Here is a 27485-nt window from a genome sequence, read left to right as displayed (position 1 = left end):
TAATATTCCGTTGTGTGTATACACTACATTTTCCTTATCTATTCATCTGTCAGTGGGTTGCTTCCACGTTTTAGATGTTGTGAGTAATGCAGCTATGAACATTGGTGTGCAAGGTATCTCTTTAAAACAGTGCTTTCAATTCTTTTGGGTATATACCCAGAAATGGAATTGCTAGATTGGATGCGAATTCTATATTTAAAGTTTTGAGGGAACACCATACTGGTTTCCAGTGTCTGTGCTATTTTCTACTCCCACCAACAGTATATAAGGGTTCTGATTCCTCTACGTCCTTGCCAACACTTGCTATTTTGTGTGTGTGTTTTTTTAAATAGTAGCTATCCTAATGGGCATGGGATAATATCTCATTGTACCTTTGAGTTGCATTTCCCTAGTGATTAGTGATGTTGAGCATCTTTCATGTGCTTATTGGCCATTCATCTATCTTCTTTGAAGAAATTATTGCAGTATAATTTACATGAAATAAAATGCACCCATATTTAAAGATACAGTTTGAAGAGTCTTGACAAATGTCTCTATTCATGTAACTATTAACACTACTTCATTCAAGATTTAGAGCCTCTCTGTCACTCCAGAATGTCACCTTGTGCCCTTTGGCCGCCAGTTCTCTCACACTCCTGGCCTTTTGCAACTATCGATGTGCTTTCTGTCACTGTAGATTCATTTTGCCTCTCTTAGCACTGCACTTACATGGAATTCTGCACTAAGTACTCTTTTGCATTTGGCTTCTTTTGGCATAATATTTTTGAGAGTCTTCCATGTTGTTTCAGGTAGATGCATGATATTTTATAAGTGAAAATTCATGAATCAGTGAGCAGGTGGGAGGTCATAATAACAGTTATACTTATTAAACATTTGTTATGTGCTAAGCACTGTTGAAGCTTTACAAATACATACTATCTTATTTAAACGTAATATCAACCCCAAGGGGTGATATTATTAACCCCATTTGAAAGACAAAGAAACTGAGCGACAAGGAGTATAAGTAATTTGCCAAATGTCACACAACTGCCCAGTGGCAGAGCTGGGATTTGAGCTCAAAGAATGTAACTCCAGGGTCAGTTTTTTAAACTGCCATACTATGCTAATTTATCAGGCACTGGGTAAGCCCAAGCACTTCTTCTTCTTCTTCTTCTTCTTTTTTTTTTTTTTGATGGAGTCTCCCTCACTCTTGCCCAGTCTGGAGTGCAGTGGTGCAATCCCAGCTCACTGCAACCTCCACCTCCCAGGTTCAAGTGATTCTCCTGCCTCACCCTCCCAAGTAGCTGGGATTAGGGATTACAGGCGCATGCTATCAAACCCAGCTAATTTTTGTATTTTTAGTAGAGACGGGGTTTTGCCATGTTGGCCAGGCTGATTTCAAACTCCTGACCTCAAGTGATCTGCCCACCTTGGCCTCCCAAAGTGCTGGGCTGACAGGCATGAGCCACCACATCTGGCCAAGTCCTTCCTTCTTTCAAAGCCCAAGCGCTTCTGAGAGTATCCGGTAAACATCCTGCTCCTCTTCCTCTTTTTCCTTTCTCCACGGCATTCCCAGCCTCTTTTCAGGCCGTATCACCTGAATAAGGGGACACGTACACTTTCTAAACAAAAAGCCTAAATTGTCACTAGTAAACCAAAATCCTGGGGAAATAACGAACAATAGAGGAATAGAAAAGAAAAGCAATTACATTACATTTCTCATTAATGCCAACTTGCCTAATTTCATGGGCCAGCGCTTATTTTCATCCTTGATTTCTCATGAGACTGGACAGGAACACTAAAAAGTGGGTTCCCCAGCTCTAAGTCAGTGTTTATTTTGACAGAAATGGCAATCTACATTTCCACTGTATTACCAGAAGAATCAATATTGTTCTGCACCATTTCCATAAGCTAGCCTAGTGCTGTACATTTGTTTTTGAGTTAGTAAACATTTTAAAATGAGAGCTTGCTTATTCATTATTCATTATATCCTCACAAAGGCCAGATTACTTTGGAAAGGCAGAAATTATAGGAGCCTCATTTTTCAAGGTGACTGAATGAGTTGCCTGAGATTACACACCTACTTCTGGATGATCTTCAAGGTTAATGGTCAAGCCAGGCCTAAGTGGCATCTCCCAGCATCACCCCCTAGCCCTTGCTGTGGTCCCCAGGACAGTGGTCTCTTGGTTGTAAGTAAGAAGTATGTTTCCAATGTGGGTTATGCTAGTATCAGTGGGAGATATTGTAATTCACTTCTCTAATCAAAGAACAAATTATTTCTTCATATTTTTAGTACATGAGAGTAGAGAATTTTAACAACAGATACCTTAATTACTGTATTTTTTTCCAACTTGCTTTCACAGACCAGTGACCTTTTCTATTTCCTAGTAAACAAACTTCATGAGTACTTGCCGGAGTCTAGGGATAAGAATGCACTTCAAAATCAAAGCCAAAGGGTTGATGAGCTGGTGTAAGTACTAACTAGATAATCATTGATTTTTTTTTTTTTTGCTAGGGTGTTAAAGATAAATGGAAGACACTGGACAAAATATATGCTGGGTTAATGATTAATGGCACTGCCAGTTTTTCTTCCTGTGGATTTTATTTTTATTTTTATTTATTTATTTATTTTCTCTTGAGACAGAGTCTTACTCTGTTGCCCAGGCTGGAGTGCAGTGGCACGATCTTTGCTCACTGCAACTTCTGCCTCGTAGGTTCAAGCAATTCTCGTGCTTCAGCTTCCCAAGCAACTGGGATTACAAGCATATGCCACCACGCCTGGCTAATTTTTGTATTTTTAGTAGAAACGGGGTTTCACCACATTGGCCAGGCTGGTCTCGAACTCCTGACCTCAGGTGATCCATCCACCTCAGCCTTCCAAAGTGCTGGGATTACAGACGTGAGCCACCATGCCTGGTCTCGTCCTGTGGATTTTTAAAAATAGAACTCATTTTGTTCTAATTTTAATGGAAGAATGCACAAGAAACTAATAATATTTGTTGTCTCAAAGTGGGAAAAATGGGTATCTGGAGGAGAGACAGCTTTCACTGTATTCTCTTTTTTACCATTGACATTTTGAGCCAAATATTACCTCTCTGAAAATATTAAAAATTTAAACAATAATTTTAAAACAGTGTGTGATTATCCTAAAAACTTTGGAAAAGAGATACATATAAAATGATTTAGTACTGACATCCAGCATTCATTCATTCAACAATTTTTTTTCTTTTTTTTTTTAAGAAAAGTTCTCACTCTGTCCCTCAGAGGGAGTGCATTGGTGTGATCATGGCTCACGGTAGCCTTGACCTCCTGAGCTCCACACTCAGCTAATTTTTGTAAAGATGGGGTTTCGCCATGTTGCCCAGGCTGGTCTCAAACTCCTGGGCTCAGGCCGTTCGCCCACCTGGGCCTCCCAAAGTGCTGGGATTACAGCATAAGTAACATGTTAGCTACCCCGCCCGACTAGCAAATGTTTTTGAGTGTTTACTGTGTAGCAGTCAGAGTAGGCACTTAACCAATGTTAGCAATTTGATGTACAAAATTTATTTCCTGTACTTTTTTCTGTATGGATATCTGGAAGCAGTTTTAGCAAAAATTACTACTTTTGTGGAATCCTGAGCTTCTAATGAAATCATGCCATTTCTTTGCCTTTTATCGTTTATTTTCTAGGGCATGCATTGAAATTATACAGACCCTAGTATTGATGTTCAGAGAAACAGAAACTGAGTCCTCACGCCTGAACACATTGGCAGCTAAGAAGTAAGGTCTTTTAGAAGACATTGGGACCTTGTAGTTGCAACCCATTAACTATTCTTGTTGAGTGTCTTCCAAAGCACATAATTCTCCAACTTCCCTGTTCAACACCCTTCCAAGTATATTTCACTCTTTTGTTTTTCTCCTTCCTTCTGTGATGAACAGGTTAATTGGCACAGGCCGAGTTCTCTCTGTCTCTCTGGATTATTAAGGGTACAAAGATTTTCTCAGCATAATTTTTTTTTGTCCTAGTCTGGTGAACTTGAAAAAGACCAAATGACCCATCATACATTAAAAGCTAGGGGAGCTCCGCTAGAATTTCCCATAGTGTCCTTATATCCACAAAACAGAAAAATTGCAAAATCAGGTGTTATAGTAGCCTCATTTACAATATAATCATGTGACCTTAGAGTAAATGACTTTGGAGAGTTTATTAATATCTAGGGTGAGCTGCTGTAATAAAGACACTCTAGGCCAGGCACGGTGGCTCACGCCTGTAATCCCAGCACTTTGGGAGACCAAGGCGGGTGGATCACCTGAGGTCAGGAGTTTGTGACCAGCCTGACCAACATGGCGAAACCCTGTCTCTACTAAAAACACAAAAATTAGCCGGGCATGGTGGTGCGCGCTTGTAATCCCAGCTACTCGGGAGGCTGAGGCACGAGAATGGCTTGAACCTGGGAGGCGGAGGTTGCAGTGAGCTGAGATCACACCATTGCACTCTAGCCTGGGCAACCCCGTCTCAAAAAAAAAAAAAGATACTCTAAAATATGTGGCCCAAAGAAGATCTTAATTGAAATCTTTCTCACATAACAGTTCAGAGTAAATATTCAGGCTTTCAAACACAAGGTGAGCCAGGGACCTAGGTTTTTTCCCCTTTGTTACTCTGTTGCCTGCTATCGTGTTGTCTTTATCCTTATAGTGGAAGCTGGCTGACCTTGATGACTTCATTATACCCTGTGGGAAGCAGAAAGAGAAATAGAGGGCATTCCAGTTAAAAAAGAAAAAAAAAAAAGAGAGAGAGAGAGAGAGAAGCAGAGGGCAAACAAGCTTCCTTTATAAGCAAGGCATGTAACACTTCTGCTCACATTCTCCTGGTGAGAACTTTAGGCACATGGCCACACCTAGCTGCAGGAAAGGCTGGAAATGTGTCTGTAGTTGGACAGCTATGTGCCTAACTTAGTTTTGAATGGTAATGAGGATATCTGTTATTAAAAGGAAGAATGTATGGGGGGGACAGCAGCATTCTTTGTCTTTTGATTTTGATTTGCAGTTTTGCATACTGTCTGCTTGATTTTTTATTTTATTTTTTTTGATACAGAGTTTCGCTCTTGTCACCCAGGCTGGGGTGCAATGGCACGATTTCAGCTCACTGCACCCTATGCTTCCTGGGTTCAAGTGATTATCCTGACTCAGCCTCCCAAGTAGCTGGGATTACAGGTGCCCACCACCATGCCCAACTGATTTTTGTATTTTTAGTAGAGACGAGGTTTCACCATGTTGGCCAGGCTGGTCTTGAACTCCTGACCTCAGGAGATTCACACGCCTTGGCCTCCCAAAATACTCGGATTACAGGTGTGAGTTATCACACCCAGCCACTTGATTTTTTAATATGTATTTATAAACTCTAAATTATATTCTTGGGCAATGTTGTGGCTAAAATCTTATTTTTTTCCACTTTCATCAATTGTTTATCTAAATCGACTATATTAAAAGGTGGAGGAATGAGCCAGACACGGTGGTGCACACCTGTAATTCCAGTACTCAGGAGGCCGAAGGGAGAGATCACTTGAGCCTAGGTGTTCCAGGCAGCAGTAAGCTATGATCACACCACTGCACTTAGCCTGGGCAACACAGTGAGACCTTGCCTCTTAAAAAAAACAAAAACAAAAACGTGTGGAGCAAATGATGAGAGCCATGGACTCTAAAATAGTCAAAACATGTCATCCCAGCACTTTGAGAGGTCAGGGTGGGAGGATCAATTGAAGCCAGGAGTTTGAGACCAGCCTGGGCAACAAAGTGAGACCCCATCTCTAGGAAAAAAAATGTTGGGCATGGTGGCACATGCCTGTGGTCTCAGCTACTTAGGAGGATGAAGCAGGAAGATCAGTTGAGCCAAAGTTCGAGGCTGCAGTGAGCTATTACTGTGATACACTGAGTGACAGAATGAGACCCTGTCTCTAAAAAAAAAAAAAGAAAAACAGACAAAAACACCCAAGGGGAAAGAATAAGAACTCTTGGTAATATTTTTCCAACCCTCCACCTTCTGGGCTCAAGCAGTCCTCCCACCTCAGCCTCTCAAGTGGCTAGGACAACAGGCATGTGCCACCACACTCGGCTAATTTCATTAATATTTCTTTCTTTCTTTCTTTTTTTTTTTGAGATAGAGTCTCACTGTGTCGCCCAGGCTGGAGAGCAGGGTGCGACCTCAGCTCACTGCAACCTCCACCTTGCGGGTTCACGCCATTCTCATGCCTCAGCCTCCCAAGTAGCTGGGATTACAGGCATGAGCCACCATGCCTGGCCCTCATTTCATTAAATAATATTTCTTTTTCTTTTCTTTTTTTTTTTTTTTGAGACGGAGATTCATTCTTGTTGCCCAGGCTGGAGTGCAATGGCACAATCTCGGCTCATGGCAACCTCTGCCTCCCAGGTTCAAGTGGTTCTCCTGCCTCAGCCTCCCGAGTAGCTGGGATGACAGGCATGCACCACCATGCCTGGCTAATTTTTTATTTTTAGTAGAGATGGAGTTTCACCATGTTGGTCAGGCTGGTCTCAAACCCCGACCTCAGGTGATCCACCCGCTTCGGCCTCCCAAAGTGCTGGGATTACAGGTGTGAGCCACCGTGCCTGGCCTCATTAATTAATATTTCTCAAGCACTCTTGCTATGTGCCAGGGACTATGGGCATACTATGCTTTTTTTCTTTTCTCTTTTTTTTTTTTAGATAGGGTTTCACTGTCATCCAGGCTGGAGTGCAGTGGCATGATCTTGGCTCATTGCAGCCTCCACCTCCCCAGTAGCTTGGACCACAGGTACGTGCCACCATGCCCTGCTAATTTTTTTGTATTTTTCATAGAGGTGGGGTTTTGCCATGTTGTCCAGGCTGGTCTCAAACTCCTGGGCTCAAGTGATCTGCCCCCCTTTTACCCCCAAAGTGCTAGGATTACAGGCATGAGCCACTGTGCCAAGCCAGCATATTATGTTGTGTAGCAGGAGTGGGCAAACATTTCTGTAAAAGGTCATATAGAAAATAGTTTTGGCTTATCACGCCATACAATCTGTGCTGCATCTACTCAGTTCTGCCATTGTAGCACAAAAGCAGCCATAAACAGTACATGAACGAATGGACACAGTTGTGTTCTGATAAACTTTATTCACAGAAACAGGCTGTAGGCTGGATTTGGCTTGCAGGCCATAGTTTGCTGAGCTCTGCTTTACCGCAAACAAGAAAATACACCATGCCAAGCCAGTTCTTATTTTTTTATTTTTTTGTAGAGACAAGGTCTCACTTTGTTGTCCAGGCTGGTCTCAAACTCCTGGACTTAAGTGATCTTCCTCCCTTGGCCTCCCAAAGTGCTGAGATTACTGGCATGAGCCACCACACCCAGCTTGAATACTTCTTTATGCGATTGGTAGTACTGCCATTTTCCTAATCTCCAAGATGGAGATTCAACATTATTTTTGATATTTCTGTCTTCTCCCCCATTAAAATTATCACTAAATCTGGTTATCCTTTTTCTCTACCTTTTGGTCCCTACCTTTCTGTTTCCAAGTTGAAAAAAATCATCCTTAGTCACCTCTGTTGTAAAGTATTGTTTTTGTGGGGTTTTCTTTGTTCTTTTTCTTTAAAAGCATTGCCTTTAATTGTTTTGTTTTAACTTGGTTTGATCACATCAGCCGTCCTATATCAAGCCTCTTTCCTGATATTACCAATTCTTTTCATGTCCTTCAATACATATATTACATTGCTATAGTAGAGTCTGGTTGTAATATTTACTTTTCTCAGCCAGTTTTTATATCCCTAGGGTCAAATCATGTGCCTCATAGTATTATGTAGCCCAGTAAATATCTAATAAAACTGTATTAGTTTTCTTTTTTCTTTTATTTTTTTTGAGATGGAGTCTCACTCTGTTGCCCAGGCTGGAGTGCAATGGCATGATCTCGGCTCACTGCAACCTCTACCTCCGTGGTTCAAGCAATTCCCCTGCCTCAGCCTCTCAAGTAGCTGGGGATACAGGTGTGTGCCACCACGCTCGGCTGATTTTTTTTTATGTTTTTAGTAAAGACGGGGTTTCACCATGTTGGCCAGACTGGTCTCGAACTCCTGACCTCAGGCAATCCACCCGTCTCGGCCTCCCAAAGTGCTGGGATTATAGGCATGAGCCACCGCACCCGGGCTCTTTTTTCTTTTTTTGAGACGGAGTTTTGCTCTGTCACCCGGGCTGGTGTGCAATGGTGTGATCTTGGCTGACTGTAATCTCCGCCCCCTGGGTTCAAGCAATTCTTGTGCCTCAGCCTCCTGAATAGCTGGGATTACAGGCATGCACCACCATGCCCTGCTAATTTTGTATTTTTAGTAGAGATGGGGTTTCACCATGTTAGTCAGGCTGGTCTTGAACTCCTGACCTCAGGTGATCCACCCCCTTCAGCCTCCCAAAGTGCTGGGATTACAAGTATGAGCCACCGTGCCCAGCCAAAATTGTATTAGTTTTCTATTGCCATATAACAAATTATCACAAACTTAGTGGCTTAAAACAACATGTATTTCTTATCTCACAGTGTCCGTGGATCAGAATCTGGGCACAGCTTAACTGGATTCTTTGCCCAGGGTCTCACAAGGTTTCAGTTGAGGTGTTGGCCGGGCCATAGTCTCATCTGAGGCTTGGGACTCTTCCTAGCTCATTTGGGTGGTTGCTGGCAGACTAAATTTCCTTACAGCTGTGGGACTCAGGTGGCTTGTTTCTTCACAGGAGAGTATCTCTTTTTCGGGGCTCACCTGATTAGAGCAAGCCTACTCTGGATAATCTCCTTTTGATTAACTCAACAGTCAGCCAATTAGGGACCTTTATTATATTCTCAGAATCCCTTCACCTTTCCCATTTCATATAACATAATCACAAGAGTGACAGACAAACATATTCAGAGGTATTGCCCATACTTAAGGGGAAGGAATTTGATAGGGTTTGTACCAGCAGGCTGGGAATTTTGGAAGCCACGTTAGATTTCTGCCCACCACAATAACATAGACTGACTTAGGAGACTATCAGGGTGGCCTTCAAAGTCTGTATTTTTAAAGATATTGTAGTACCTTCAAAATTCATACATTAGAAATAATAACAACCTAAACAATAAAGTATTAAACTGTTGGGACTCTTTTTAAGGCTGTGATGTCAATCCTCTAAGTCATCTCTATTTTCAGGATGAAACTACCATTTTGATTAAAATTTCTTCTGTTATTGTCCTAGTGGATTTTAAATTGAATTGGCAGAAGGGGTGGATTTCACATTAAATTCCACTTGGGTAAATAAAAAAGCAGTTAATCATTTCAGCATTTTCCTCTTTATTATTTTCATGAGTGGAGATTTTATTAGTTCAACATACTTTGCTGTAACTTTCTTGAAATGTGCCATATTTTTTCATATCCTAGTATTGTTAGGGTTGAATTCATATGTTATCATAGCAAGTGACCCATAATTTGAGAGTTTGCTTTGCTTTGGATGTATGATACTTTGAAAATAAGTTGTTACTGGAAATAAAGGACCGTAATTAAATATAACAGTGAATGGAATGCCAATTCAAACAATATCAAGAAACACTTCTAAAGGGAGTGTTCTGTTGATTTTAAAAGGGTCTTCTAAAAGTAAGATTGGCCATTTTAAATAGCCTGAATAAAACATTATTAAATACCCTGTAGGGTATATCCTGCTTTTGTGAGAAATGTACTAACTGACATGATTCTTCTTTTCAAATATAAGAACTAGACTTGCTTTTTGACTTGGAGAAAGGAAGAGCATTGTATTTTTACTAGAGAGTAGGTTAATCATGAGCTTCTAATCATGGTGATGATTTAAATGATTGTAAGAAGATTAGAAAGCCTCAGATCCTACTAAACAAGGGTATTTATACTCATTCTCCTTTTTTCCATTATAAAAGGAATGCTTATGGTTATGGAGAACTTTTGTATAGTCCTATCTTTGAATTATTTTACTACTCCTACCCCTCAAATCTACTCTGACATTGTCTTCAATTAGGCAACTGAGTTTTTAGCAGTCTGCCTTCAGCTACTTTTCAACCATACAGGGGTTATACTACCCAATAGGAGGAGATAGTGTTATTAACCCAGCTCATCAGGATGCACATGTAACATTTAAGTGAGTTATCAATGGACAGTACCCCACATTGGAAAGTAAAATATCTGAGGTTTTTTGGGATCAAATAAGCATTTTAAGAAATGGTAGAGTCGGGTGTGGAGGCTCATGTCTGTCATTCAAGCACTTTGAGAGGCTGAGGTGGGCAGATTGCTTTAGGCCAGGGGTTCAAGTCCAGCCTGGGCAACAAAGCAAGACCCCATCTTTATGTGTTTAAAAATTTTATATTAAAAAAAAGAAATGCTGTACATTATTGACAAAAACCAAGAAAAGGAAGCAAACTTAGTGTCCAGCAATGGGTGAATGGATAAAGAAAATGTGGTACACATACACAATGGAATATTATTCAGTCACAAAAATGAAGTCTTGTTATTTGTGACAACATGGATGAAACTGGAGGATATTAGGCTAAGTGAAATAAGCCAGGCACAGAAAGACAAATACGAGTTTGACTTTTGAGATCATGCATGATCTCACTTATATATGGAATCTAAAAAAGCCAAACTCATAAAAACAGAGAGTGTAGAATGGTGGTTGTCAGAGGCCTAGGGGCGGGGCGGAATTGGGAGATGTTGGTCAAAGGGTGCAAAACTTCAGTTAGACAGGAGGAAGAAGTTCCAGAGATCAATCATACAAATATGGTGACTATAGTTAATAACAATGTCCTGTATACTTGAAAATTGCTGACAATAGATTTTGTATTCTCACTATATAAAAATAAGCATGTGAGGTAATGCATACGTCAATTCGCTTGATTTATAAAATATGTACACATTCCACAGTATATACATATTTCAAAACATCATGTTGTATACCATAAATATATACAATTTTTATTATCAATTAAAAAAAGTAAAAACTGAAAGTGGTCGCTCAAGCCTGTAATCTCAGCTACTTGGCTGAGGCAGGGGATCACTTGAGTCCAGGAGTTCAAGACCAGCCTGGGCAACATCATAAGATCCTGTGCCAAAAATAACCCAAGCAAACAAACCTAAAAAAAGAAAAAAGAAGAGCTGCATACTGTTGCTTTGTCCCAGAGATACACAGTGCATATTAGCATATAAAGCCTCTGAGAAGTCCTGTAGTAAACACATCTGATGAACTTGGTTTAACCAAGTATTTCCCCTATCTCCTTTGACCACAGAATCTATTTTAACTATAATATTGTCTGGAATTAGCAATCCATAAAAAGTCCTTTGGAAAATAATGCTATAATTGAAATTACCCAAATCTCCCTTAAATCCAGATTTTCTAGTCTTTCTAAGCTATGTGGACTTCTAGAACTACACTCGCTCTGAGCCAGAAGACCAAGAAATTATATTTTCATTTAAATTTTTTATCTCTAGATATTCATTTGCATGTCCAAGGGTCCAAAACTTCAGTCAAAGATGGTCTGCAATGCTTCATTCTTTTAAACATAATTATATCCAGTGTTTGAAACTTGGCTTCACCATTTTTCCTCTCAACACTTTGCTCACTAATTGCCTTTTATTTATTTTTTTCCAGGGGAGCACTATTTAATCTCTTGGTAATTTTAATTAGTGAGCCTCAGATTCCAAAATCTTGTCCTGTGTTTGATATCCAGTTGGTGGCTGATTCAGCTTTAGTCAGAATGTCTTTTGACGCTGAGGTGAGATGAGAATTTGGGGGGTAAACTATTATATATATATATATATATATAGGGGCCCTGGCTTCTTTTAATGTGGATCATGACACCGTAGAATACAGAAACATAATTAAACCAAAGAGTAGATCTTTTGTCATTAACCTCAAAACTTAGATAACTATTCAGTCTAACGTAGATTTAGAGATTTAGAGGGTCAAGAAAAAGGAAAAAATAACTATTCAGTCAATATTAGTATAGCCCTTTTATATGTCTTAAGGTATGTATATTAAGGAAAGTAATTAGCATTCTTTATAAATTTGATAAATCTGTTTGTGTCTGTCTGTGTACAAAATATGATGTATATGTAATTCCATAGCAGGGGTCTAATGGGTGAAAAATCACTGTGTTAGACATTTTAGGGTTAACTCTCATACTTTGCCATTTTCCTACCTATATGAACAGTATAAATTCTCAGCAAGAGTTACCTGTTTTTCTAAGGTTGTACCAAGACATTAGAAATATCAAATTGCCTAGAAGGCATACCTTCTGAGAAAATAAACCAACTTATTATTAGTTTATTTTGAGCCAGGTTAACAGATTTTTTTAAAGGATGAAACATGATTTGATAGTTCTTAAATATATGGTCAGAATTATGTTTTAGAAAACTCATTTAGTCATTCACTCAGTAATTTTTTTTTTTTTTTTAAGAAAGGGTTTCACTCTGTTGCCCAGGCTGGAGTGCAGTGGCACAATCTCGGCTCACTGCAGACTTGACCTCCCAGGCTCAAGTGATGCTCTCACTTCAGACTCCCAAGTAGCTAGGACTACAGGCATGAGCCACCACGCCTGGCTAATTTTTGTATTTTTTGTAGAGATGGGGTCTTGCCATGTTACCCAGGTTGGTTTCAAATCCCTGGGCTCAAGTGATCTGCCTGCCTCGGCCTCCCAAAATGCTAGGATTACAGGCATGAGCCACCACACCCAGCCACAATCAGTAAATATTTATTGAGCATCTATTATGAGCAAACAGTATGCTAGGCAGTAGGGTCAAAACAGTAAGCAAAACAGACACGACCCCTGCCTTCATTAGTTTCTACTCTGCTGGGAGAGACAGACGTTATTCAAATATATCCATGAATATATAATTACAGACTGTATATAGAGAGTCTCCAATACCACTTTCAATGGTGGATTAGGGATTAAAGAGTGGGGTGGAACCAAGACTCAGATAGGCAGGGCTGTTAAGAAGCTAGTGCCATAATCTAGGTAAGGAATGATACGGGCCAGAGGGAAGCATTCCTTGACCCCCAAATGAGACTAGTCCTCCTTTATAGAGCTCCCTTAACTTCCTGTACATTTCTTTCATAGCCCTTGTCTCAGTTTATAATTATGCATTTGTGTATTTGATTGCTTGATGTTTGTTCCCCACTAGATTGTATGTTCCATGAGGGCAGGTCTCATGTCTGTGTTGTTCTCCCTTGCGTCCCCAACACCTAGCATGGTGTCTGATGCATATTTGTTGAGTAAATAAATGAAGAAAAGAAGAAAAGGGATAGTAATTGTAAAGAGGAGTTTGGAATTCTTGAGAGGAATGAAATATCTCTAAGCCCTCTATTTATCCATCCCACAGAAGGAATCTTAGTTTAATTTGGGCATAAGCCTAAATTCCCCAGAGAATCTCTCACCTCAACTCGGGGTGGGGGGGTGTATTTCTACATTCTTGAAAGGAAGTAGGGTTGTTGATCTGATTGATTTTGCAAATCAAGTATGCAATTTTTTGTCTTAGTATTCTGTGGGCCAGCCAGGGATAATGGCTTGCATCTGAATCCCAGCTACTCAGGAGGCAGAGGTGGGAGAATCGCTTGAGGCCAAGAGTTCCATACCAGCCTGGGCAACAAGCGAGACCCCGTCTCTACAAAAATAAAAAATCAAAAATTACCTGGGCGTGGTGGCACATACCTGTAGTCCTAGCTACTGGGGAGACTGAGGTGAAAGGATTGGTTGGGCTCAGGAATTTGAGACCAGCCTGGGCAATACAGTGAGACCTCAACTCTACAAAAAATTAAAAAAATAGGATTAGCCAGCATGGTAGCTTGCACCTGTAGTCCCAGCTACACAGAAAGCAGAGGTGAGAGGAACGGCTTGTGCCCAGGAGTTTTAGGCTGTGCAGAGCCATGACCACAGCACTGTATTCCCATCTGGGTGGCAGCATGAGACCTTGTCTCGAAAAAAAGAGAAAGTTTATTGTATAAGTACCTAAAGGGAACCAAGGGAAATTATCGTTTTCTGACTTGGCTTATGACGTTGCATTGATTATTCTTGAAAATTCTAGTTACAGAAGCTTATTCTGGAGTATACAAATACCGCTACAGCACTTTTATATGAGATACTTCTTGTCTTTCAGCAGGTACAATTTTTAAAAATTATATTTTAAAATATTTTATGTAACTATAAATTACATGACTATTATATTATGATATATGTATATTATGTGATTATGTTGTATAATTAATAATGTACCAAAAATGCTTGTATTTGAGATGGTCTCCAAAACTGGTTGATTTCAATGATATGAACTTTGCTCTTCAGTGCTCATCTAGTTTATTTTCCAAAACTGATTTTAAGGATTCAATTAATCAGGATAAAAATTTATTTAAGAATGAGTATCCTTTTATATACAACTTGAACTTTATGAATATAACTTGTTTATTTCCTTGAGTCTTTTAGGGAAATCTCGGATTGGGATCCACAAAGTTTGCTATTAGTTGGATAATGTCCTTTCTACAAAGCTGTCCTCCCATTGTAAGTATCTAGAAGTCAAAACGAAATCACCCCCAAGCCTAATTAAACCGATACTCTTGTGCTTAATTAATAAAACACAGATTTTCCCTGTGATGTAATCAAGTTTATCAACCAGAAGCAAAGTGTAAATTTGACAGTTTATTATTTAATTGATAAGTTGTTTTTACATTTTGGACCTGAATGTTTAAGGTACTGAAATTATATCTTAAATGGGAACGTTATTTCATGAAAAACTCTAATATATATGTAGAAAACAGAATATTAAATTATTAGCTGTATAATTAGGTAAAAAGATAAACATTTACCTTGAATAGTGAGCATGAATCTAACACTTGGGATCATTTGTGTGCTCTGTCCCACAGACACCATCATAGTTCCTATTATCACAATTTCTTTCCTTGATGCTACAATCACATCTCAATGGTCTGTCCCTGTCTTCCCACCAGATTACAGGCTGAGGGATCCATTTGAAATAAAAATCTGATTGTCATCCCTTGCTTCAAATATCTCAATAACTCTTCCTTCTGAATGAAGACTAAACTCCTTAACATGGCTTGCAGGGTCCTGTGTGCTATGGCTGTCAGCCTCCTCTGGTCCCTCAGCCTCCCTGCTGTATGGGTCTCTTGCTCACCATCCCTCTCCCCACCATCACCCCCCTCCCCGCAGCTGCATCACAGGACCGGTACCATTGCATCTGTCTCTCCATTGGAAATACTTCTCCCTCCCTTTTTCACCTGATCAACTTCTACTCATCCCTCAGGCCTCAGGTCCCCTTCCTGGGGTGGGGCAGTGGAGGACGCTTCTCTGCCCCCCGTGACAGGGGAGATTCCCTCATTAGAGACACAAATAGTGCATGGCATGGTGTCCTCTTCCTCTGCTTTATAGGCCTCATCACTGTTGCAGTTTACGTTTGTTTGTGTTATTATTTGCTTCTGCCATGTCACAGCCATTAGTGCCCACTCATATTCTGTCTCTGTCTCCTTCTGGGCACATGGTGGGACTGCACTTCTCTCTCCATGTGAAATTGGGGGGCGGAGGTGGTCTCTGAGGCTGCTTTGGCTAATGAAATGTGATCAGAAGTGGCCTATGTCACTTCTGGGCAGAAGCTTTCAGAGCCAGTGTGTGCCACCTGGCATTCTCTTTTCCTTTGGCATAGCACCCACAAGGTGGCTGCTCTGCCCGCTGAAGGCCGAGAGTAACCACAGTGAGCAGAGCCCTGCAGACCCCTCCGGGACATGCAGTGTGAATGAGTAATCAACCTTTGCTGTTTCAAGCAAAGCACTGGTATTTTGGGAGGTTTGTTACCACAGCATAATCTAGTCCATCACGACTGATACAATATCTTTCTCTTCCAACAGACTGCCAGTGCCGTGAGGGTAGAAGCTATGTCTGTTGTGCTAGGCACACCATAAATATTCAGTAAAATATCTGCTGAATTAATTCTAGTAAAGGCTTTATCCCTTAATCTCTTCTCATCTCCTCAAACTTATGCATTCAGTCAACAAACACTTAATTGGAAATCTCTTCAAAAGAGTAATCTAAACTAAATTTCCATTGCTAATTGACACGAGGTAATATGTTCTTTCTTTTTTTTTGAGACAACTCTGTTGCCCAGGCTGGAGTGCAGTAGTGCTGCGATTTCAGTTCACTGCAACCCCCACCTCCCAGATTCAAGCAATTCTCCTGCCTCAGCCTCCCAAGTAGCTGGGATTACAGGCGCCTGCCACCATGCTAGGCTAAGTTTTGTATTTTTTAGTACAGACAGGGTTTTGCCATGTTGCCCAGGCTGGTCTGGAACCCCTGACCTCAGGTGATCGTCCACCTTGGCCTCCCAAATTGCTATTACAGGCATGAACCACTGCACCTGGCCTGTTCTCTTTCCATATATGGACATGCATCTGTTGACCGTCAGTGGTCCCCTGTTGTTTCTCTAGAGTGATGTTGGGTCTGTCCTATGGAATCTAGACTCTCTTGTCAGATCCCTATGACATATGTTTACACAAAGCTGGCTGGGGTCAGAGGGTACATTTGTCAGTAGAACAGCCAGCTGCCTTCTACAGAGGTTGAGCCCATGAACTTGTCTTCCTCAGTAGCACACAGGCCCCAACCAATCTCAGAGCACTTCACAGAATATTTGAAAGTTATAGACATTCACAGCAACGGAGGCTCATATGTGCAAGATACAAGACCCCTTTGTTTTCTGTGTGGTGGCTGCAGACCCTATTACATGGACTGATGTGTGGAAATCCGGGTTTTACAGACTCCATGTAACAGGGAAGTTTCTTTTTATTTATTTATTAATTTTTATTTTTTTACTTTTATTTCCCATGTAAGCCTTTCTGCATGGTATTTATTTATTTATTTATTGGAGACGGAGTCTTGCTTTGTCACCCAGGCTGGAGTGCAGTGGCGCGATCTCGGTTCACTACAACCTCTGCCTCCTGGGTTCAAGTGATCCTCCTGCCTCAGTCTGCCAAGTAGCTGGGATTACAGGCACCCGCCACCATGACCGGCTAATTTTTGTATTTTTAGTAGAGACAGCATTTTGCCATGTTAGCCACGCTGGTCTCAAACTCCTGACCTCAGGTGATTGTCCCACTTCGGCCTCCTAAAGTGCTGTGATTACAGCTGTGAGCCACCGTGCCTGGCCGCATTTATTTATTTTAAAAATTTTTAAAAAATGAGATAGGGTCTTGCTATGTTTCCCAGGCTGGTCTCAAACTCCTGGGCTCAAGCAATCCTCCTGCCTCAGCCTCCTAAGTAGCTGGGAATACAGGCGTGTGCCACTGCACTCCAGCTAAAAGGAATTTTCTTTACCAGCCTCTAAAGTTGGTTCGCCAAAGGAATTGGGTTGAGTATGAGGCTAGTCTGTGACCATGAAGCATGTGAGGATGAAGGGTTAGCAAAAGAAAGCTTCAATATTAACCCAGTTCTAAACAGTATGGGCAGAAACAAATCATTTGAGAGATACTTGCAAGCAAAGAAACTGGGATCATTGCTATGCACCTGCATGTCAGTCAGCTCTCATTATCTTACTTGGTTAGAGAAAGGTGCTAGAAAAGTTAAAAATTTAATTTCTAAATGGGTTAATTAACATTGTTCTGTTCTACTGCCTCAGAATCTCTCAGCTCAAGCTGCGTTTGCCAGGCAATATATGTTTAATCAATATATATAATGTTTTGTCAACATATGTAAATGGTCTGGAATGGGAAAAATCCACTTCCACCTACCTGCCCTATCTGTAGGGAAGGGCCAGTTGCAACATATTACAATAGAAAAGGCAATACATTTTTACTGATACTAATTTAATGGGTGTGTAGTGTGACCTGTTGGTTAGAGCTTGAAAAGGCACTAGCGTTCTTTTCCGCCCAGGCTGGAGTGCATTGGTGCGATCTTGGCTCACTGCAGCCTCTGCCTCTGTGTTTAAGCAGTTCTTGTGCCTCAGCCTCCCAAGTAGCTGGGATTACAGGCATGTGACACCATGCCTGGCAAATTTTTGTATTTTTAGTAGAGACAGGGTTTTGCCATGTTAACCAGGCTGTCTAGAACTCCCTGCCTCAAGTGATCTACCTGCCTCAGCCTCCCAAAGTGCTGGGATTACAGATGAGCCACAGTGCCAGACCTGGCCTCCAATACTTTTTTTTTTGAGATGGAATCTTGCTCTGTTGCCCAGGCTGGAGTGCAGCGACATGATCTCGGCTCACTGCAACCTCTGCCTCCCGAATTAAGTGACTTTCCTGCCTCAGCCTCCTGAGTAGCTGGGATTACAAGCATTCACCACCACGCCTGACTAATTTTTGTATTTTTGGTAGAGACGGGGTTTCACCATGTTGGTCAGGCTGATCTCGAACTCCTGACCTCGTGATCCACCTGCCTTGGTCTCCCAAAGTGCTGGGATTACAGGCATGAGCCACCATGCCCAGCTTCCTCCTATACTTTTTATTTGACATTGGATACCATTTCAATGAGGAACATTGCAACAGTGGTGTTAGGGTAGTGAGGGCTTCAGTCTAGATTTGTAGTTGAAGCTCCAGCTGAAATAGTTGCTTTTGTGGGTGGCACACAGCCTACATGCAACTGTATTTTCCTTGTCTAGATTACTTTTGTGGCCAGTATTGTGAAACAAGTGGTGAGGGGGCTTTCAGCTTCATTTCAGCTGCTAAGTCCCTGCCAAGCAGTTCTGTTGTACCAGCAATTTTACATCCTCAAGAGCTGTCTGCGGCACAGCAGGACTCTAGCTGAGTATATTAGGAATAACTACAGAGAAGAATTCAGGTAAGAAAAAATGTCTGAATCGAATTTGCAGTAAGATTTCACTCATTTCTGAGTTCATGCAAACCTGCAACATGGTCCAATATTTAGAAGACTAGGTATTTATGGGGAATTCTTTTTTTTTTTTTTTTTTTGAGATGGAGTCTTGCTCTGTCACCCAGGCTGGAATACAGTGGTGCAATCTCGCCTCACTGCAATCTCTGCCTCCCTGATTCAAGCAATTCTCCTGCCTCAGCCTCCTGAATAGCTGGGATTACAGGCGCCTGCCACCATGCCTGGCTAATTTTTTTTTTGTATTTTTAGTAGAGACAGGGTTTCACCATGTTGGTCAGGCTGATCTTGAACTCCTGACCTGATGATCCACCCACCTCAGCCTCCCAAAGTGCTGGGATTACAGGTGTGAACCACCGCGCCCGGCCTATTTTTGTTTTTAATAATATTTCACTTTGATCTGTGAAAATGGTAGGATTTGGGGGACCTCTAAGAACCATTGCCATCTGAAGTATATTCCCAGGCCAGAAAAGACTAGTGAAACATCAAACTCTCTTTAAAGAATGGTTTGTCACTCATTGTCTTTATTGTAGCTGCATCTCACAGAAGCAGTAATAATTTTAACCTGCTATGAGTAATTAAGAGTAATAAACTTGGTTGGGCACGGTGGCTCACGCCTGTAATCCTAGCACTGTGGGAGGCTGAGGCGGGTGGATTACTTGAGGTCAGGAGTTTGAGACCAGGCTGAGCAACATGGTGGAACCCCCGTCTCTACTAAAAATACAAAAATAAGCTGAGCATGGTGGTGCACGCCTGTAATCCCAGCTACTCGGGAGGCTGAGACAGGAGAATCACTTGAACCCGGGAGGCGGAGGTTGCAGTGAGCTGAGATCACGCCAACACACTCAAGCCTGGGCAACAGAGGGAGATTCCACCTCAAAAAAAAAAAAAGTGTAATAAACTTCACTGAAGAGGATAATAAATTATGGATGGTGACTTACAATTGAGTTATTGGACAGAAGCAATTGATAAAGGAGTAACAATTAATGAACATGGTTATCAGGGGTTTTGTTTGTTTCGCTTACCCCTGTCAGTAACAGAACAGTAAGAAAGAGCAGTAGCCAGCATTGGCTTCATCTGCCAGCCTGTTCTCCTGCACCTCAGGGATTCCATTTCTATTTATAGGCTGCCAAAGCCAAGTGCACTTAGCAGTGCAGCCCTGCATCGCACCTATTAAGGAGAAAACCCAGGTTGTCTCTGACTTAAGATGAAAAGGGTACAGCGGACATAGCTTTGTCATTTGTTTGGATGAAGATGTAAAAGTATGTGGAGACATAAATTATGGCCTTAGATTGTCTTTTTTTTTAAAAAAAAACAAAACTACAGTCCAATTTATAGACTTTTTTTTTTTTTTTTGACACAGGGTCTCACTCTGTCACCCAGGCTGGAGTGTAGTGCTGTGATCTCGGCTCATCACAATCTCTGCCTCCTGGGCTCAAGCAATCCCCCCTCCCACTTCAGCCTCCTGAGTAGTTGGGACTACAGGCATGCACCACCATGCCTAGCTAATTTTTGTATTTTTAGTAGAGATGGAGTTTCGTCATGTTGGCCAGGCTGGTCTCGAACTCCTGGCCTCAAGTGATTCACCTGCCTGGGCCTTCTAAAGTGCTAGGATTACAGGTGTGAGCCACCACACTCAGCCATGGACTTTTTGTCTTCCATGAGGTATTCCATTCTGACTCCCATAAAAGGGATTTGTTTGGCTCTGAGTTGGTCCAAACAACCCAATTCCCATCTCTTCCCTCCTGCACCTCCTCACTTAAAAAAATATATATATATTAAGGTAAATTTCACATAGTATGAAATTTACCATTTTAAAATATACAATTCCATAGTTTTTAAATTCACCATATTTTGCAACTGTCATAACTATCTAATTGCACACCATTTTCATCACCTCAAAAGAAACTCACTACCCATTAAACAATCACACCACATATTCTCCTCCTCTCAACCCCTGGAAACCACTAATTTACTTTCTGTTGTGATGGATTTGCCTATTCTGGACATTCTACATAAATGGATCATATAATATGTGGTCTTTTGTGTGTGACTTCTTTCACTGAGATTAATGTTTTCAAGGTTCATCCACATTGTAGCATGTATCATACAACTCAATTTTCAAAACTTAGATACGAACATCTGAAAATCAGAACAACTGGCGCAGTGGTGTCACACTTGTGAGATGACAACAGTTAGGCAGAACTCCTGCAGCTACCCCCTTAGGTGCATCATGTACTGTTTAGTTTGCCACCATCTCCTCTCTCTCTTGCTTACTCTTACCCCCTAAATTACATTACTGGTAGCCATTTAGGTTTGGATTCTTGTTTTAAACTAGTGTTTTCAACTCACATTGCATTGGAATTATCTGAGCAACTACAGGTTGAGCATCCCTAAACCAAAAATCCAAAATTTGCAATGCTCCAAAATCCGAAATCATTTGAACACCAACATGATGCTCAAAGTAAACGCTCATTGTAGCATTTCAGATTTTACATGTTCATATTAGGGATGCTTAACCATTAAGTATAGTGCAGATACTCCAAAATCTGAAAAAATCTGAAATCCAAAAACACATCTGATTGTAATAATTTTGGATAAGAGATACTCAGCCTATTAAAAAAATACTGATAACCAGGTGTCACATCTAGAAATTCTGTTTCCATTTGTCTGGGGTGGTACCAGAGCTGTGAGATTTTAAAGATAAAGCTCTCCAGGTGATTCCAATGTGCACTCAGGGTTGAGAACCATTCTTTTAAGTCATCCAAGGGGACGGTTGAAGGCCTTCTCATTTTTGCCTCTTCCTCTGGCCTTTCCTAGGCTTTTACTGAGGCCGTGGGGGATGAGTTCTACTCTTCCCTCTTGACTTGGCCCTAGTAGTCACCACAGCTTGACCCTTTCATTTCAACTCCTCACTGCACATAGCCTGATAAACCAAGAAGCAGGAGCCTCTGCTCATACTGTGGTGAGGACAGTCCACATGTCAGAGATTTTCTAGGTCACAAATGGGGGAGATTGGAGGGCTGAAAATGCTGACCAAGTCTTGTAGCTTAGACTCCCACACCTAACAACCCTAGCCAGTGAGTGTGAATGTACTCAAGTGACCAATGTGAAAATTCTTGTTTTTAAAACTCTCTATTTTGTTTCTTTTTATGATTTGCAGGTACTTTATTCACATGCCAGCCTTGCAGAAAAGGCTCCCATTGTGTTACCCCATCACTCAACCTACCACTCAACTTTTTCATGAAGTTCTGAAATTGGTTGAATAGAAACAATGTACACAATGTTAATAAGAGTATAAAGTGTTAATCAAGAGTCAACTTGATATTCATGAGAAACATTGTTTGATTTGTTTAATATCTGGCTATCTCTGAGTCCTATAAACAAAGATTTTAATTGAATGGTCCATCAATACCTCTCTATGAGAAGTTTAAAATTTTTAAAAATAAATTTGCTTTATTATAAGTGTGCAAAGATCTTTATGCCATTGGGCAAAAGAGCCATTTCTTTATTAGAGTAGTTCTTCAAACTCACTCTTGCCACAAAATAAACGACTATCCATCAAGACACAGGAAAAAGGAATGCAGGGATTTAGGAATGCTGTACTCGCTTCTCTTCAACCTTAGCAGCAAAAGCAAGAAGGTTCTCAAAATTCTTCTGATAATAGTTCTGTTGCCTTAAGCAATAGGTTGCTGGGGAGTGTGGGGGCCCGAGGCAAGGGCATTCAAGTTCTTCTCAAGGTGTTTTATCTTCTCAGCTCGGGCACAGTGTTCTCGGTGAAACCGTGCCAGGCACAGGAGCATGCTCTTCACCCGATTCCGTACTCGGAGCCATCCAAAAACCATTATTTAGACTAGGTTCTTGGAGTCCACTATGTCCACTACCAGCAGGGCCTGGCGCATCCATGCCATTTCTGGAATTACAGCTTGGTCTGAGCCTAGGGTCACTCACTCAAGATCTCGTCTGCCAGCCACACCTCCAGGTAGAACACCGAAGGGTCTCTCAGTTCCTGCACCAGAAACCACCAGGGCCAGAGGCCAGAGTTTTAAAATCTGCTACAAAGAAACCTACATCCATTCTGACATACATAAAGTGGTGCTAAACATTAGTGTTTCTCCAGAAAAAAAGGTTCTAAGACAAAAATCTATCAAGGGAACAGAAGCATATGGAGAGTGAACACAGAAAATATAATCTGGTGAGTTTCACTGGTGTAATAATGGTGAGTGGTGTGAAGCCACGAAACATCCTGAGATAAACTGTTGTGGGGAGTATAAGCTACAGAGTGATTATTTGGGAAATGCCGAGCAATAGGATGACACCTTCCTCTTCCACCTGTACAAATTCTAGTGACAAAAGTATTCCTGGAAGAATGAGCAGAACACAGGCATAGCTGTATAGAATGTCACTTCCTCTTTTATCATAGGGAAAGAAGCTTGGACTTCAACAAAATTAAGTGCATGGTGCCACTCTGTTTCACGCATCTGTGGGCTAATTTGTGTAGTCCCATAGAGTCTCTATGAAAGATAAATTGTCCGTGAGCAGTTATGGCTCTCCCACAACCATTTAAACACTTGTCTTTACTATATTTTATGCCATAAACTAATTTAATTCCACAAATTCTTAACTTTGGCATCACTGTGAGGTGTTGAATTTGGACTTCTAAGAACATAGAAACTGGACTCTCCATTCAATTTATTGACTTGAGGGAGGATCAGAGAAAAATCTACTTCCAAAGAAAGAGTTCCTAAGCCAGATTCGCCTGTGTTGGGCAGTGGAGCTAATTACTAGGACATTTTATTCCAGGTTCTGACAGAGCCAAATGACCAGCTATTTGACTTCGAGCAAGTCAGGCCCCCTTTCCAGGCCACATCTGTTTCTTCCTGGGCTTCCTCTGCTAGGTGGAAGGGTGGGACTAGAGGTTCTCCAAGTTCTCTTCCAGCTCTTACATTCTCTGCCTGTGACAAGACATTTAACACTCTGAAATGGAGTAGTGTGTTTCTCTGCTATCTCGGCTCAGTGGATGATGTTGCACTAACTTCAAGTAATCCTCCTTTCTTTTTACCCAAAGTTTCCCTTTCAGCTGTCACCAGCCATCACCCCATAAAGTGTCCAAGTCTTTTCCTTCATTACCCAATGGGGAGTCCATGTTTTCTACCCTCAATTTTGGGGGCAGAGAGAGAGGAGCAAAATGGTGTTTTTGAGTGTCCTGGCTGTTAGATGGGGGATTATTTTCATGAGATGGTCAATCAAAGGAATATGAAAAGATTCTTGGAACACAGGCAAGTATCACCTCAAACCGGACAAAGAATGTACTGGTGAACCCGCAGGATGACAACGAGAGGATAAACTCAGCTCTGCCTTAGCTTCTAAGTAGTGCCCTGGATCTGGGCTAGTAGCTGTGCAGGCTCTGGTGAGGGCTTGGGGTTTCTCTCCCACACGATTTCTGCATGCCTCTCCCACTCCTCTCTTTGCCCTGGGATCTTACTTTAATCTCTGGGAGCAAAAGCTCTGTCAAAATATATCTGAGTCTTTTCATGTGGGGCTAAAGTCAGTGGTTTTTTGGAGAGTTAATGGTTGAATATTTGTCACCCTGATTTTCTTCAGTCTACTCTGTATAACTCATGTCTATTCATTTGCACAGTCTGGGACCTGAAACTAATAATTCGAAGGATTATCCAACCACTATTCTCTGCTGTGTGTTTTTTGTTTGCATTGTTGTCAAAGGCAAGAAAAATCGCAGAATAATCCATCTCTATTAGTGCTCAGACACATTTAACATTTTAACTAAATATTGACCTCACCTACAAAATAATTATTTTTCAGGAAATCTGATTGTAGAAAAATTTGACTATGAAGATCACATAAATAACTTCTTAAGAATCCAAAGGCTTGCCAAAAAGACAAGTACACATGGACAGTTTTCAAGCCAGGGTCAAGATTCTAAACCCTTTGGCCATCTTTATAATACAAGCATTGCCATTTACCACCACTACCTACCCCCGCAGTCATCAGCTCTCCATTTGAAAACATAGGTAGGTCGGGCACTGTGGCTCATGCCTGTAATCCTAGCACTTTGGGAGGCCAAGGTGAGTGGATCATGAGGTCAGGATTTCGAGACCAGCCTTGCCAGCATGGTGAAACCCCGTCTCTACTAAAAATACAAAAATTAGCTGGGTGTGGTGGCACGTGCCTGTAGTCCCAGCTACTCAGGAGGCTGAGGCAGGAGAATTGCTTGAACCCTGGAGGCGGAGGTTGCAGTGAGCCGAGATTGCACCACTGCACTCCAGCCTGGGTGACAGAGCAAGATTCTGTCTCAAAAAAATAAAAAATATATGTAAATAGGCTGGGCACGGTGGCTCACGCCTGCAATCCCAACACTTTGGGAGGCTAAGGTAGGTGGATTGCCTGAGCAATGGAGTTCAAGACCACGAACATGGCGGTAACATGGGGAAACCCTGTCTCTAGTAAAATAAAAAATTAGCCGGGCGTGGTGGTGCACACCTGCAGTCCCAGCTAATCGGGGTAGGCTGAGTCATGAGACTCAATTGAACCCGGGAGGCAGAGGTTGCAGTGAGCCGAGATCACACCACTGCACTCCAGTTTGGGCTACAGAGTGAGACCCTATCTCAAAAAATAAATAAAAATATAAAAATATAAAAATTAAAAATATATATGTAAATAATATATAGGGATTATATGTAATTATATATAATTATAATTTTAAAATTTCATCTATATATAATGGGGGTAAGAACACTGGTTTTGGGGCCAAAATGGTTTAAATTCCAGTTCTGCACTAGTTTTGGACCTTAGGAAGTTACAAATATTTGTGAGCTGCAGTTAAAGCAAAGATAATATAACCTACTGCAAAGGGTGTTAGGAGATTTAAATGAAAACATAAATGCTTTAGCACACAGCACAGTATCTGACGTGCAGTAAAGACTTGGGGTATATATTGTTAAAGTTAACAAAGCTGGGTGAGAATTTAGAGACTAATAAATATTGCCTTATTTTTTTAACCAATCTGAGGACCAGCCACTGTACTCATAGAACCCCTGATCTATAGAGCACTGGAGAACAGATTCATTTGAATTTTTTTTTTTTTGAGATTGAGTTTCTCTCTTCTTGCCCAACACTTTGGGAGGCCGAGGTGGGCAGATCGCTTGAGGTCAGGAGTTCGGGCCCAGCCTGGCCAGTATGGTGAAGCCCTGTCTCTACTAAAAATACAAAAATTAGCTGGGCATGGTGGTGGGTGCCTGTAATCCCAGCTACTCGGGAGGCTGAGGCAGGAGAATCACTTGAACCCAGGAGACAGAGGTTGCAGGAAGCTGAGATTGCACAACTGCATTCCAGCCTGGGCAACAGAGCAAGACTCTGTCTCAAAAAATAAATAAATAATAAAATAAAATAAAATAAATGCAGTGCAGGCTTGTAAGGTCAATTTGAATTTGGGTATCTATAGTGGGGAGACAGCCATTCTCCATGCAGCCAGACCAAACACTTCTCTGTCTGTATTTCTGTGCCTTGTGGATCTGAAGCTTTTGTCATTTTGGGGAAGGCAAAATGATTCCTTGGCTAGAAATCTGGGTAGTGTAACTTTTGGGATAAGATGCTATGTCAGACCTTGTTCTTACTTGTCATCAGACTTTTGGCAGGTTATTTTAAATCTTCCAGAATGTTTATTTTGTAAACTATAAGATAGTAAGAAGCCTACCTTAAGGGTTTTTGTGAATATGTCAATATTAATTAATTTGTATATAAACATCTAATTCTATAGTTACTATATATTAGGATGACTCATATAGCATTGCCATTTTCAAGTCTGAAAATGTTGGGATCTGCAATTCCATGTGGTTCAAACAAACAGCAAGCCCTCAATAAACGGTAGCTATTATCTTAATAGAAATACTCACTTGCTTAGTGACCTTGTACTTTAAATATACAGTATATAGTTTATTCTCATTTCCCAAGTAGTTTGACACTTTGTTATAGCATGGCTTATTCTTGCACAGATTTGCATAAACCATACATCAAGTTATAGAATTCACTTACAAATTATTGTGTGGTTATAACATACCTAAACATGTTCAGAATGGAATTAATTTTCTTGATTGCCTTATGTGACAGTAAAAGTCTGTTCTTCCACTAGTCTCTCCCTCTAAGTGAATGGCACTCCATTCACTCCACTACTCAAAAGAGAAACCTCAGAGATCTGTTTCCTCCCTTCTCTTTATTCCCCAAATGTAACCCATCAGCAGTGCTTATTGGCAATTTCTTCAAGATATATTCCTGATCTACTGACTTCTCATAATTATGATTATTACCCTAGTTTGAATCTCCAGCACCTACTGTAATAGCCTATTTAGTCACTTTTGACCCCTGCAATCCATTTTTTAAAGGGACAGTGGTATTTTGAACATGGAAATCAATATAACTTCTGAGTTAATGAATTTAAATCTTTTTTTTTTCTTTTAGAGACAGAATTTCACCCTTGTTGCCCAGGCTGGAATGCAATGGTGCAATCTCGGTTCACTGCAACCTCCACCTCCTGAGTTCAAGTGATTCTCCTGCCTCAGCCTCTCGAGTAACTGGGATTACAGGCACCCACCACCATGCCCAGCTAATTTTTGTATTTTTAGTAGAGACGGGGTT

General features: G+C 41.1%; 1 protein-coding gene across 6 annotated transcripts in view; it reads left to right on the top strand.

The window, feature by feature from the left end:
• The window catches only part of C10H12orf56 (chromosome 10 C12orf56 homolog), a 118429-nt gene extending 96128 nt beyond the window's left edge, over positions 1-22301 (top strand). Inside the window, exons 7-13 of one of the 6 annotated variants that reach the window (XM_054442275.2) lie at positions 2343-2449; positions 3649-3738; positions 11609-11732; positions 14041-14115; positions 14436-14510; positions 18607-18785; positions 21997-22301. In XM_054442275.2, the coding sequence (XP_054298250.1) occupies positions 2343-2449; positions 3649-3738; positions 11609-11732; positions 14041-14115; positions 14436-14510; positions 18607-18785; positions 21997-22102 (756 nt within the window). In that variant the 3' untranslated portion in view covers positions 22103-22301. Of the gene's footprint in view, positions 1-2342; positions 2450-3648; positions 3739-11608; positions 11733-14040; positions 14116-14427; positions 14511-18606; positions 18786-21996 lie in introns of those variants that run through there. The other 5 variants (XM_054442277.2, XM_054442278.2, XM_054442283.2 and 2 more) reach the window with 5 other exon arrangements.
• Positions 22302-27485: the final 5184 nt, after the last annotated feature.

Source organism: Pongo pygmaeus, chromosome 10, assembly GCF_028885625.2.
Source record: "Pongo pygmaeus isolate AG05252 chromosome 10, NHGRI_mPonPyg2-v2.0_pri, whole genome shotgun sequence".
Classification (NCBI taxonomy): domain Eukaryota; kingdom Metazoa; phylum Chordata; class Mammalia; order Primates; family Hominidae; genus Pongo; species Pongo pygmaeus.
This window is presented reverse-complemented; position numbering and strand designations above follow the sequence as displayed.